We start from the raw sequence: 12,630 nt of genomic DNA, 5'->3' as shown, positions 1-12,630 counted from the left end.
TCCAACTTTAATTAGTGGCTGCTTGCAGCCTTGTTGGAAACAAAGATGTTTAAAATATATATATATATATATATATATATATATATATATATATATATATATATATATATATATATATATATATATATATATATATATATATATATATATATATATATATATATATATATATATACTATAAATAATTTTTTAAATATAATTAGCCATGGTCAAATTATCAAAACAAAGTTATTATTTGCGTGGTCATATAAAGGCTTGCAATCACACACCTTTCTGTGAAGGTCTGATATATATATATATATATATATATATATATATATATATATATATATATATATATATATATATAGATAGATAGATAGATAGATAGATAGATAGAGAGAGAGAGAGAGAGAGAGATAGAGAGAGAGAGAGAGAGAGAGAGAGAGAGAGAGAGAGAGAGAGAGAGAGAGAGAGAGACATCAGACCTTATATATCAGACCTTCACAGAAAGGCATGTGATCACGAACCTTTATTTGACGACGCAAATAATAACTTTGTTTTGACAATTTGACAATGGCTAATTATATTTTTAAAATGTGCTGATAATAAAGATTTTATATCATATTTAGATATATCATGTTAGAGCTATATGTTAGAAATAAATAACGTTTTGACTTTTATATTAGCAAAATGCTTTTAAATAACTTTCAAATTTTAAGAAACAAATACTGATAATGATTTTTGCTCAAAGTATCAATGAAAGTTGTATAAAATTTAACTTATATTATATAATTTATATAAGCAAGGCTCAAATTAAGCATTTCGGAAAGTGCTCGGAAATTACTTTTTTCTTTAAAAAAAAATATTTTCATGATATGTTTTTGTTTTTGTTATTGTTGTTAATTTTCTTTTCTTTTCTAATTTAGCATTTTATTGGCCATTCTGATTTTTTCATTAGGGGTTATAAAGTACGTCACGATAAATTTATTTTTCGAATAGATCATTTGCTCCTTGCGTGGAGATTTTTATTTAACATAAAGGGCTTTTGAATTTAAATTACTTTAAATTGGAAGCCAATAATATTTTAAAGTTATATTAAGTTTGATTTATTGTATGGATAAAGTACATCTCAATAAATTTATCTACAAACAAAATCAAAACAACCAGTTAATTTATACTACACTAAATCACAGTTACTCAACTATTAAATTTACTTAATATACTCAAAGACTTGCAAAAGTTAGCCAAACAAATGTTTCTATTTATACTTTATATGTTGTAAACACATAATATAAGCTTCTAACTAACTAAATCTCAAATAGAAGATGAAAAACCCAATTCCATTCTTTTATATTTTCAATTTCTTTAAAGCGATATCAAGATTAAACATTTTCTATTAATACACAAGCTGTTTTTAGGAATTTTTTTAAAAAAGAAATCTATTTGAACAAGAGATTTTTAGTCTTCTACACAAGACTACTTGAACAAGAGAACTTTAGTCTTCTAAAATTCTCTTATTCAAAAAATTTTGCAATTGAAATTGAAAAAAAATTGAAAAAATTGAAAAGAACTTTAACGCTCAATAATTATAAATTTAGTTGCAGCAGCGTCCATAATAGTTTGTATAGTGCAAGTGAGAAAGAAAGTTTTATTTAATTTGTAAACATTTTGAATAGTCAATATTTTTTGTTTCTTGAAAATAGTTTTAAAAGTAGAAACAATTACTGCAAACATTAAACCAGCGATCATTGCAAACGTTGAACCAAAAATTAAATTATAAAAAGTAAATTATTTTACTTTTATTTTACTGTTTTAATTTTTTTTTAAAAACATCTTAAGTCTATACCTAAACTTAAGGAAATATAAAATAAAGGAAAAATTCGATTAGACCAAGTTTTTTTCATTCACTTTTTATTGCAAAACAATTTGAATGAAAAAATTGAATGAAAAAATTGAATGAAAACATCCACTTAAAAACCATTTGAATGAAAAAAATTAATTATACTTAAATTTTTAATAGTACGCTAGATCATGAAACAAATTATAAAAAACGTGTTATCTAATGTATTTTTGCTTTGATCTTACTCTTTTGATTTATAGATTATAGACTCGTTTTAAGTTTAAAGTTTTATGACGATAAGGCTAAAACTTATTAGTTAGAACAACTCTATTTACTTCATTTTATTTTAAACGCGCTTTATGTTATTAATGTTATAAACTGTAAAAAAACAGCAATAAACAGCGTCACAAAGTTTTTTTTACATTAATGTAAGCTTTTTACATTGTCAAAATGTAAAATATTTTAATGACCACTAAAGTTATATTTAAAAAAGTGTTTACTCATCAACTTTTTAATTTAAATTAAATATTTTGCATTTTACAGGTTCACAGTTTGCATTTTACCGACTACCTGTCAAAGCAACTTTGCAGTTTGTTTTACTGTTGTTTTATAGCTTTTTACAATACTTTTTAAAAATAACGTGTTTTATTATCAGCAATGAACATATTAAATAGTTTTCTACAACTAAAGTGGTTTAAATATTGCAAAGTTTGTGTTTTTACTTTTACTTTTTTAAGTATCATGTTAAGTAAAAAAATTACTAAAAGTAATATTGTAATAGTATTAAATGTTACTTGCTCATTACATTATAACTTGTTCATTACACACTAACTGCAACTCAAACTTTAAATTATAACTTAAGCTGTAAATTATAACGGTAATTTACGCTCTTTTAAACTCCGGTGAACGAGAAAATTATAAGCTAACATTTAAATATGAGAGAAATTATATTTAAAAAATAACAATTATGAACTATAAAATTGTATCTTTACTAAATCTAAATAAAAATTTATTTAGATTTAGAAAAGATACAATTTTATACTAATACAACCACCCCCCATGCCAACCCACCCCCCATGTAAACCCACCTCCCACACCAACCCACCCCCTTAACTCAAAGCGGTGCCTGGCATAAAGAGAGAGAGAGGAGGGGTGTTAAAATATTTTTTTCTTCATGATTAGATTTGTTTGCGTTAACTCAAGCCCTAATAAGTATTTGTTTGCGTTAATTCAAGCCCTATAAGTATTTCTTTATAATAAATGTTATTTAAAATTAAAAAAAATTTATTTAGATTTTATAAATGACAACTTTTTTAGACAATGACAATGTCTCTTTTTGTAAAAAAAATCATTTAAGTCAATATGCTTAAAAAAATAAAAAAACTTTGTTGAAAAAAAATAACATACTTTTGAATGACATTACATTTTAATAACTTAAATCTTTACTATTGTTTTTTTATTAGTGAAACATTTTTAAAATCGCTGCTAATAATTTTTTATTTAAAGTATTGAATATTATATGTGTTTTTTTATTTATATATAATTATGTATTTTTTATGATAAATGCTAATAAATAATAATAAATAAAAATAAATATATATATAAAAATAATAATAAATAAAAAAAAGGAAAAATAAATAAATTTATGTTTAAAAAAAGTTGTTTAAACAAAGCATTAATAAAGAATTGAATTTTTTTTTTAATGCATAACTGTTAAATAGTGTCTTCTTATATAAAAATTTGATATTTTTAAATTAGAAGGAAAAAAAAAAAATCTAAATTAGGTTTTCTCTTTATTTAAAACGGCTTCCCATAATATTATAAAAAAATAAGTTTTGTTATTTTAATTAAAGTATCATTATCAATGATATAATTATATAAGATTTTTTATAAGTATAATAAAAAAAATTAAAATTATTTTAAAAATTTTTATAAGCAACGACTTTAAACAGTGATGATCTCTATATAATAAACTTTATATTGGAATCATTAAAGTTAATTAACTTGGAATTCCGAGTTATTTTCGAAAGTAGAAAGACTTTTTTGAAAAGAAAAAAAAAGGCTAGCATTTTTGAAACATTAATGAATAATATATATTTTCTTATATTTATATAAGTATATAATTTTTATCATAAATGTCTTTAAATAAATAAAAAAATTACATCAACTTTTTAAATAAACGATTTAATTTTTTTTTTTTTTGTTTGTTTACGTTACTGCGAAGAACTGTTAAGAATCTTTTTTTTAACTTTTAAATGTGCGTATTCATTATACAATCATTAGAAGTTGTTAGTTAATTTAATAAGGGTTTCGAATAAAAACATTAGTAAAGATAAACGATTCAAAGTTATTTATTCTGAAGGTAATTTAGATAATCTTATCGTTTTTTATTTATTTGAGTCAAGTTTTAATTTTAGTTTTTTATCTTAGTTTTAGTTAAGTTATTTTTATTTTTATTTTTCGTTACTTTTTTTACAAAGATTTATTTGCTTCTTTTACGATAAGTTTTCTTTTAAGTTTCTTCATAGTTTGGTTTTTTCAGCGCGTTTTTAAAATTTATACAAATTTTCAAAACAACTGCAGTCAAGTTTTCAAAATCAAATAGTAATTGTGTGGTCATATTATGACGTGAAATTGCACGCCTTCCTGGCCAAGCCTGTAAGTTCACTTTTTTTTTAAATAAAGTTTTTTTAGTCAAGTCTAAATAAGTTTTTCCATAGTCATAAGAAATAGATTTAGAAATGGTTTTTTTGCTGTTTTTTTTAACTGGTCTCTTTAATGTTCAAATGCTAAAATTTTGTTAACAACCATAGTCAAATCATCAAAACCAAGTTATTATTTGTGTGGTAATATAATGGTCTGCAATCGCCCTCCTGTGAAGGCCTGTTATAAGTATAAATATATATATACATATATATATATATACATACATACATACATACATACATACATACATACATACATACATACATACATACATACATACATACATACATACATACATACATACATACATACATATATATATACATACATACAAATATATCAATTAATCAAAATAAGCACCGGACATTGCACATTGTCCGGCACTTGTCTGGTAAAAAATGACATCTATTTGTCATTTTGTCTGACCTATATTTTATGTGCATTTATTTTCTAATCATTTTAGTTGTTCCAAAATTATGATTAAAATTCAGTATTGTATATAAACTTTATATTTTGAACTTTTTATTTTTTTATACAAACAAAATTTAAGTCGAACACACGGCAACGCTATTAAAACACATCTTTTTTTTTGAATTAATTCATTTTTTAAAAGATGCCAAAGCTTTACATTTTTTGAATTAAATAGCCCGTCATTTATATTAAAACGTTGCAATCAGTTATTAATTTGAATTTATAGTTCAGTATTTATTTTATTTCTTGTCCGATGGTTTTTATAAAATTCAAACAAATTTTTTGGCTTTTGAAACCCTTTTTAAATTTATTTATAAAAAATTTTAACGTAATAGTTATTTTAATGCTTATAGAAACTAGTACTTTTTATTACACTATTAAATTTGAGTTGTTACATAACTTTGTGTTTGCACTAAAAACTTTGGGTCAGGGTAACAACATCAGTTTTTGCCATGTCTAATAACATCTGTGCAAAAATATCTGTAAATATAATGATTTATAACAATATCTGTTCAATAACATCTGAAATTTCATTGGTATCTAATAACATCTGTGCAAAAATTAAATGAATATTACAGATGTAGTTACATCTTTTAAATTATCAAAGTGTAATAACACCTGTGCAACTACATCTGTGGGTTCTACAGATGTAGTTACATCTTTTAAATTATCAAAGCGTAATAATATCTGTGCAATTACATCTGTAGATTTTAAGATGAAGCTATTTTTAAGGTGAACTAATTAACAAGGCATTATTTTAACCAGATATAGTTACATAAAGGATTTTTTTCAGATGTAATGACACCGGGAAAAAAATATTAACTAATAATGCATTATTTTAACCAGATGTAGTTGCATATAAAAAATTTTTCAGATGTAACTACATCTGGAGAAAAATCTTCCAGATGTTAATGGACTTGGAGAAAAACTTCAAGATGTAGTTACATCTTCCTAAAGATGTTTATAGGGGTCGTTGAATTTTCAGATGATAGTGGACAGATGTTATTAGAATAAAAGAAAAATACAGATAATCTTGGAAAAAGTGTACAGATGATTTTGGACTACTCCACAGATGTTGTTGGACAGATGTAGTAATCTTTTACCAAAACTTTCGCTATTAAAAGTGTTTATAAAATTAATCCTAGAAAAAGTCTGTAAAGATTTATAAAAAAATACATATTTATACGAATGTAATTTCATATAATATTCTTTGATAATTTAAATAAAATGGGTTTATTGTAAATATTATTTATGTGTTTAATATATTTACATAGTAAATTATGTATTTAATAATTTTGTATTTTGTATTACACATTTTTATTATATATTTAATTATGTATTTAATGATTACATAATTTATGTATTTAATATGTTTACTTAATAATTTATGTATTTAATAATCTACAAAGCATTTCGCATAGTATAGTAACTTTTAAAAAACGTAATATAAATATATTTTTCTTTTCAAATTATAGTTTTTTGAGCTTAAATTTTTTCTTTTTCTTTAAGATTTTCTTTTTGTTAGATAATTTATCTTACAAATTTTTTTATGTTGTCAATAGAAATTGCGTGGTCAAGTTTTAAAAACAAAATATTTTATCCGTGGTCAGGAATAGCACTTTTTTAAATTTTATCAGACATTTTATTTTATAAATTTTATCGAAAATATTTTTACATTTTATCGGACAAATTGTCTGGTACAAAAAAGTTTATTATTTCAAGCTCTCTCTGTGTGTGTGTGTGTGTGTGTGTGTGTATATATATATATATATATATATATATATATATATATATATATATATATATATATATATATATATATATATATATATATATATATATATATATACACACACACTCTTGCATGGTCACTTTTAAGTTTTTACCATAAAACGTCAGTTTTAGGTTGTTTTTTTAAAAAAAAATCATTTTAAAGACCAGAAAAAATTTCAAGACTTTTTTTTAAATGTTTTTTTTTATTATTTGATAGACTGCCTGCCCAAACCAAACCCTCAGTTGATGTAGCAGCACTCCTTTGTAGCAGCAGGCTATAAGATAGTTGATGTAGCAGCACTTCCTTATAGAACCAGGCTATAAGATAGTCGATGTAGCAACACTCCACACATGCTTTACAGTAAAAAAATTAAAATAAGAACATTCAGAATGTTTTTATTTTTAAAAAATGAAATAAAAACATTCAAAATGTGTTTAAAAACATTCAGAATTTTTTTAAAAACATTCAAAATGTTTTTAAAAACATTGCAGTCTTTTAGTTTGTGTTTTTGTGGGTTTTGAATTTAATTAGTTCCCGCAATTAAATTGATGCGTTTTGTTATAATCTAATCCAAATTTTGTCAGTTTAAAAACCATAGACAATCGAAGAGCTGTTTTTTACAGAGTTAGTACATTTAGCTACACCTATAGTTGAAAGGTAAGAAATACCTTTTTCTCATCTTCATTTAAAAGATTCTTTTTATCGACATCATCCAAAAGATTTTGCTCATCAACATCATCCAAAAGATTTCGTTCATCAACATCATTCTAAAAGTAAAAAATTTGATTAGTTAATATGTTGATATCTTTAAAAACTCTTGATTTATATATATATATATATATATATATATATATATATATATATTATATATATATATATATATATATATATATATATAAATTGTTGCATTTGGGAGTACGGAAGATAAAAAATTTCTTTTGTCAACAAATATGTCACTTATAATTACTTTTGACTTTCATCCAACATTTCTATGTTATCAGAAAGTTAAAACCATTAATTTAATTACAAATTATTCATTTTTTTTTAAAACTGCAAAAACGCAAATTTAATTGACCAGAATGTTTTTAAAAACATTCTCAATGTTTTTAAAATATTCTGAATGTTTTTAAAACATTCTGAATGTTTTTAATAATGTAAACAATGTTTTAATTTTTATTTTTTTTAATAAAATGTTTTTATTCTTATTTTTTTCAATAAAATGTTTTTATTTTTATTTATTTTTAATCATGCACAGAGTGTTGCTACACCGACTATCTTATAGCCTGATTTGCAATGGAGTGCTGCTACATCGACTGACAAATAGCCTGACTCACAACGGAGTGCTGCTACATCAACTGACAAGTAGCTTGACTCGCAAGGGAGTGCTGCTACATCGACTGAGGGTTTGGTTGGGGCAGGCAGTCTATCAAGTAATAAAAAAAAAAATTCCAGTCTTGCATTTTAATTTTTACTTTTTGTCAACAAAATACGGAAAAACTTTCTGACAACCAGTTAGGGGTTATATATATATATATATATATATATATATATATATATATATATATATATATATATATATATATATATATATATATATATACATAAACATATATACACACACTTCTAGTCGGCGCTTATGGGGACATGTTTTTTTTTCTATTTTGTTTTTTTTTTTTCCTTTTTCTATACAATTTTTATCATACATATAATTATTTTTAATTTTTATCATATTTTTATTTTTATTTATACATAGTTAAATTTATTTTTTTATTATAAAATATGCTTTTTATATTTATTTTTGTTATTTTTATTTATTTATTATATATTATATTTCATTTTTATTTTCATCTAATACAAAAACGATTAATTACAGTAATATAACCATATTTAAACTTTGCCATAACTCTAACCTTCACCTTGACCCAAACCAAACCCTCAGTCGATGTAGCAGCACTCTGCTGCGAATCAGGCTATTTGATAGCCAATGTATGTAATTTTCAATCTCTATAAAAGTTGTTTATGGGGACATTTTTTTTACAAAAAAACGATGCTTACGGGGACAAAAAATTAAAAGTTACACAAGGGGACAGATTTTACAAAAAGATAAGTGTTTATCTTTTTGTAAAATCTGTCCCCGTAAATGATACTATAGGTATAAATATGTATATTTTTTTTTTTCTTGAAAAGAGAAAAAAGAACCCCTGTAACTCTAAAACCATCACAGGCCTAAATATGTAACAGTCAACTAAACATTTAAATGACAAACTAATCAACAAACTTACCCATGATATAATATAATAAAATGTGCAAGTTTATTATCAAGTTTGACAATTATAAAATTCTTATGCAGCTGCATATCCAGTCTGTGTATAGAGCTGCATAATTAGATTTTACTTAATATTATTTGAAAGTTTCACTAAAAGTTCACTACACAGAGTTGGTAATATTAGGTAGTTAGAAAGATATAAATGAGTCAAATGTTACCATAATATTGATAAATAACATCAAACTTATAAAGCCTGAAGAATATCAGATTATTGTTAATTATTTGATTGCCTGCATTAATGTGTATATTGATGCAATACTGAAATAAGGTAAACTAGGCCTTCTCTGAAAACATCAACTAACGGATTAGGAAAGATGAGTTAGTGGCCAGGAAATACCCATATGAAGGAAATAAGATCTGCTACAGTGAAAAAAAAAACTTTTTTTTTAATTATTTATTTTCTTTTACAAAATTTTTTTCTAAATTTAATTAACTATTATTTTAAAAATCCATATAACCATTATTAAAAATTATATTTAAATTTATAAATAAAATTTAATCAAAATTATTCATATGTTAATGACATTCAGATAGGTCTTAAAACATTTAACTAGCATAAAATTAATTTTAAAACTTGAGTTTCCAAAAACAGAAAATCTTCCTAAACAAACTGGACCACATTAGACCATCATAAAATTATCAGAAAAAATTTTTAGCCTAAAAATGAGGTTCTCAAAAAAATATATATATATAAATAAATTTATTGCTTAGGCTATTCTAATCGTGTTACGTAAGAATATGTGATTAACTTAATTCTTTTTATTTCTTATTTGGAGAAAATAGCAAAGCTAATTTCAAGCAATTTATTAATTATGAAGCTGATTATTAAAATTTACCATCATTATTACAATATATAGTTATATGACAACTTGATTCCACTTCTTGCTACAATTGACCTAGCTGAATTAGAAACAATAAGGCTTGAGTCTCGAGTACGGTCAAAAAACTCGGAAGTATTTGAAAATATGGCCACGGAAAAAGATTTTTAAAATCGGTTAAAAAACAGCATTCTGTTGTCGAAACGTTTTATAAAGTAAAACGTTTCGAAACGTTTTATAAAGTAAAACGTTTCGACAACTCAACATTTTAGTCACAAGAATAAATGAAACATAAAAAACAAAATTCCAGAACAAAATTCAAAATAAAATTCAAAAATAAAATTTATTATTTTGACTAAAATTTACCTATATATAGCTATTCGGAGAATAAGAAGTTATTCGGAAATTACTATTATTATTATGTTTTTGCTTGAACTACCTGCTCTTAAATTGCTTAAACCAATAAATATTTATTGGTTTAAGCAAGAACTTAACATAAAATATTAAAATAATTGAAATAAGATATATCTTAACAAAAAAGAAAACAAGTTTGATAACTAAGCCCCGTACATTTTGTCGTATTTTACGTTACATATCTTATTAAGTAGTCCTTTCATAAGATAAAATACATAATCTCTTTATCTATAAAATTTACTTTAAACATATTTTAAATCAAAAAATATATAAATATTAACAAAATTTAAAACCACTAAATACTATGCAAAGAAAAATACATTAAAGAAAACATTTCTAAGAAGACAAGTAATTAATAAAAATCATTGTAATCAAAGTTTTAATAAAAGAAGGAATAATTAAACTAAATAATGAATAGATTTAAAATAGTTAATGTAAAAATTAAAAATAATAGAATTAAAATAAATAATGAATAGATTTTTCATTAAGATTGAAATCTTTAATGAAAATCTATTCATTATTTTAAGTTTATAAATAAATAAAAAAAATAAAGACAAAAGAAAGCAAACCAAGTAGCAGTGGCGTCATGAGGGAGGGAGGGGGAGTGCGGGTCGCACCGGGTGACACCATCACAATCTGACACAGAGATCTGTCATACTTGCATTTTTTGTATTTTTGGTGACACCAAAATGAAAAAAATGCAAATATGACAGAACTGCTCATGCTCGTATTAAATAATTTTTGCGTTTGACCTAACTAATAGTTTTCAGGTTTTGATTTTTCCATATTTTTTATTAATAACTCTGCTATTTCTTTACTTCACACAAAATGCTTTTTATAAAGATCACAAGATTGTATTTTGTATGCCCTTACTTTTTTTTCAAAAGTTTACCGCACTGGGTGACACCAACCCCAGCAACGCTACTGCTAGGTATCTTGTTTGAGGGTCGTTTGCAATCACATCACACGAAAATCCAACAATTTTGACGCAGTATCTTAAACCACTCTCCTATCTTTATCATGTCGTAATGAAACTTTTTTTTTGGTAAAAAAAACAGCAAGTACTGTTCTCTTAAATCAATATTTTTTAATTACCATATATTTTTAGTATTGTGTGTGTCAGTAAGAGGGTAGTAGATTAAAGGAATTTAAAAATCTTTTTAAAAATATTTTCCTCGCGGCACAATACATCATTCAATTTCAGAGCGTTTTTAAATATGCAACATGTATTGACTTGGTTTTACATAATTGGTAGTCCATTTTCAACTTTTTTCAATAGATGATAACCAAGTTTTAAAAAAAACTTTGATTACAACAGGTCTACCTTTTTTTTTCTTTAATGAATTTCAAAAGGTTTGATTTTAAATTGGGCGTCTCATATCTTGAATATACTATGAGTCATATCTTCATTATACCAACAATATCCTCAAAGGTATTATAAAAACTTGATTGTTTAAATTAAAATAAATAAATAAAAAGATTGTTTAAAAGTGTTTAAGTTTGTTCTGCGTTGATTCGCTCTGGCGGTTAGCCTTGCAATTTAAGGTTTGTGTTGCTTTTTTTTTTAGCTCACCACTTGCCAATCTTGTACGGCACACAATTTTCAGTGCCTGCTATTTTAGATACAAAATTTCAATTTAAATTCTTCAATGTTGAATTTTATAATTCAGGCCCGTAGCAACCGGGTGGGCAGCATGGGCATTCCCCCCCACCACCACCACCACCCCTCAACAATTTTCAAATAAATAATTTTGAAGAAATTGACTGAAAAAATGATTTATATAAAAAAAAGGTCCTTAAAACTATTTCGGGGTAGTACCGCCCCCCATCCCCCCTAATATAATTTTTGTTCCTACGGCTCTGTAGCTAAAAAAAAATAATTACATTAACTAAGAACTTTTGTTTATTAGCGCGTATTTTTTTATTTTTTTTATATCTTTCCTATAAATCCATGTACACTATTCAAAGACAAGGTTCAATGCCTGGCCATATGTATGGCAAAAAGCGCCGTGAAATTCCAAGTTAAATGCTTTTCTGCAGAGTTTTAGCGATACAGTATATATATATATATATATATATATATATATATATATATATATATATATATATATATATATATATATATATATATATATATATATATATATATATATATATATATATATATCATACAAGTGCACTAGAAGAATTTACAAACATTGGCATTAGCGTGACACAAAATAAAAAAAAACAAAAACCGCAGTATATTTTCCGGTATTACCAAACTTAGGGAGGCTACACAAAATTTTTAGACTCCTTA

At 24.2% G+C, this 12,630-nt stretch overlaps 1 protein-coding gene across 1 annotated transcript in view; it reads right to left on the bottom strand.

Moving 5' to 3' along the window:
• The window catches only part of LOC100205037 (sorting nexin-32), a 77,297-nt gene extending 67,225 nt beyond the window's left edge, over positions 1 to 10,072 (bottom strand). The window contains exons 1-2 of the mRNA XM_065805673.1: positions 9,936 to 10,072; positions 7,442 to 7,540 (exon numbers count right to left, since the gene is read on the bottom strand). Coding sequence (XP_065661745.1) covers positions 7,442 to 7,540; positions 9,936 to 9,941 — 105 coding nt within the window. The 5' untranslated portion in view covers positions 9,942 to 10,072. The remainder of the gene's footprint in view (positions 1 to 7,441; positions 7,541 to 9,935) is intronic.
• Positions 10,073 to 12,630: the final 2,558 nt, after the last annotated feature.

This window comes from Hydra vulgaris, chromosome 09, assembly GCF_038396675.1.
Source record: "Hydra vulgaris chromosome 09, alternate assembly HydraT2T_AEP".
NCBI lineage: Eukaryota > Metazoa > Cnidaria > Hydrozoa > Anthoathecata > Hydridae > Hydra > Hydra vulgaris.
This window is presented reverse-complemented; position numbering and strand designations above follow the sequence as displayed.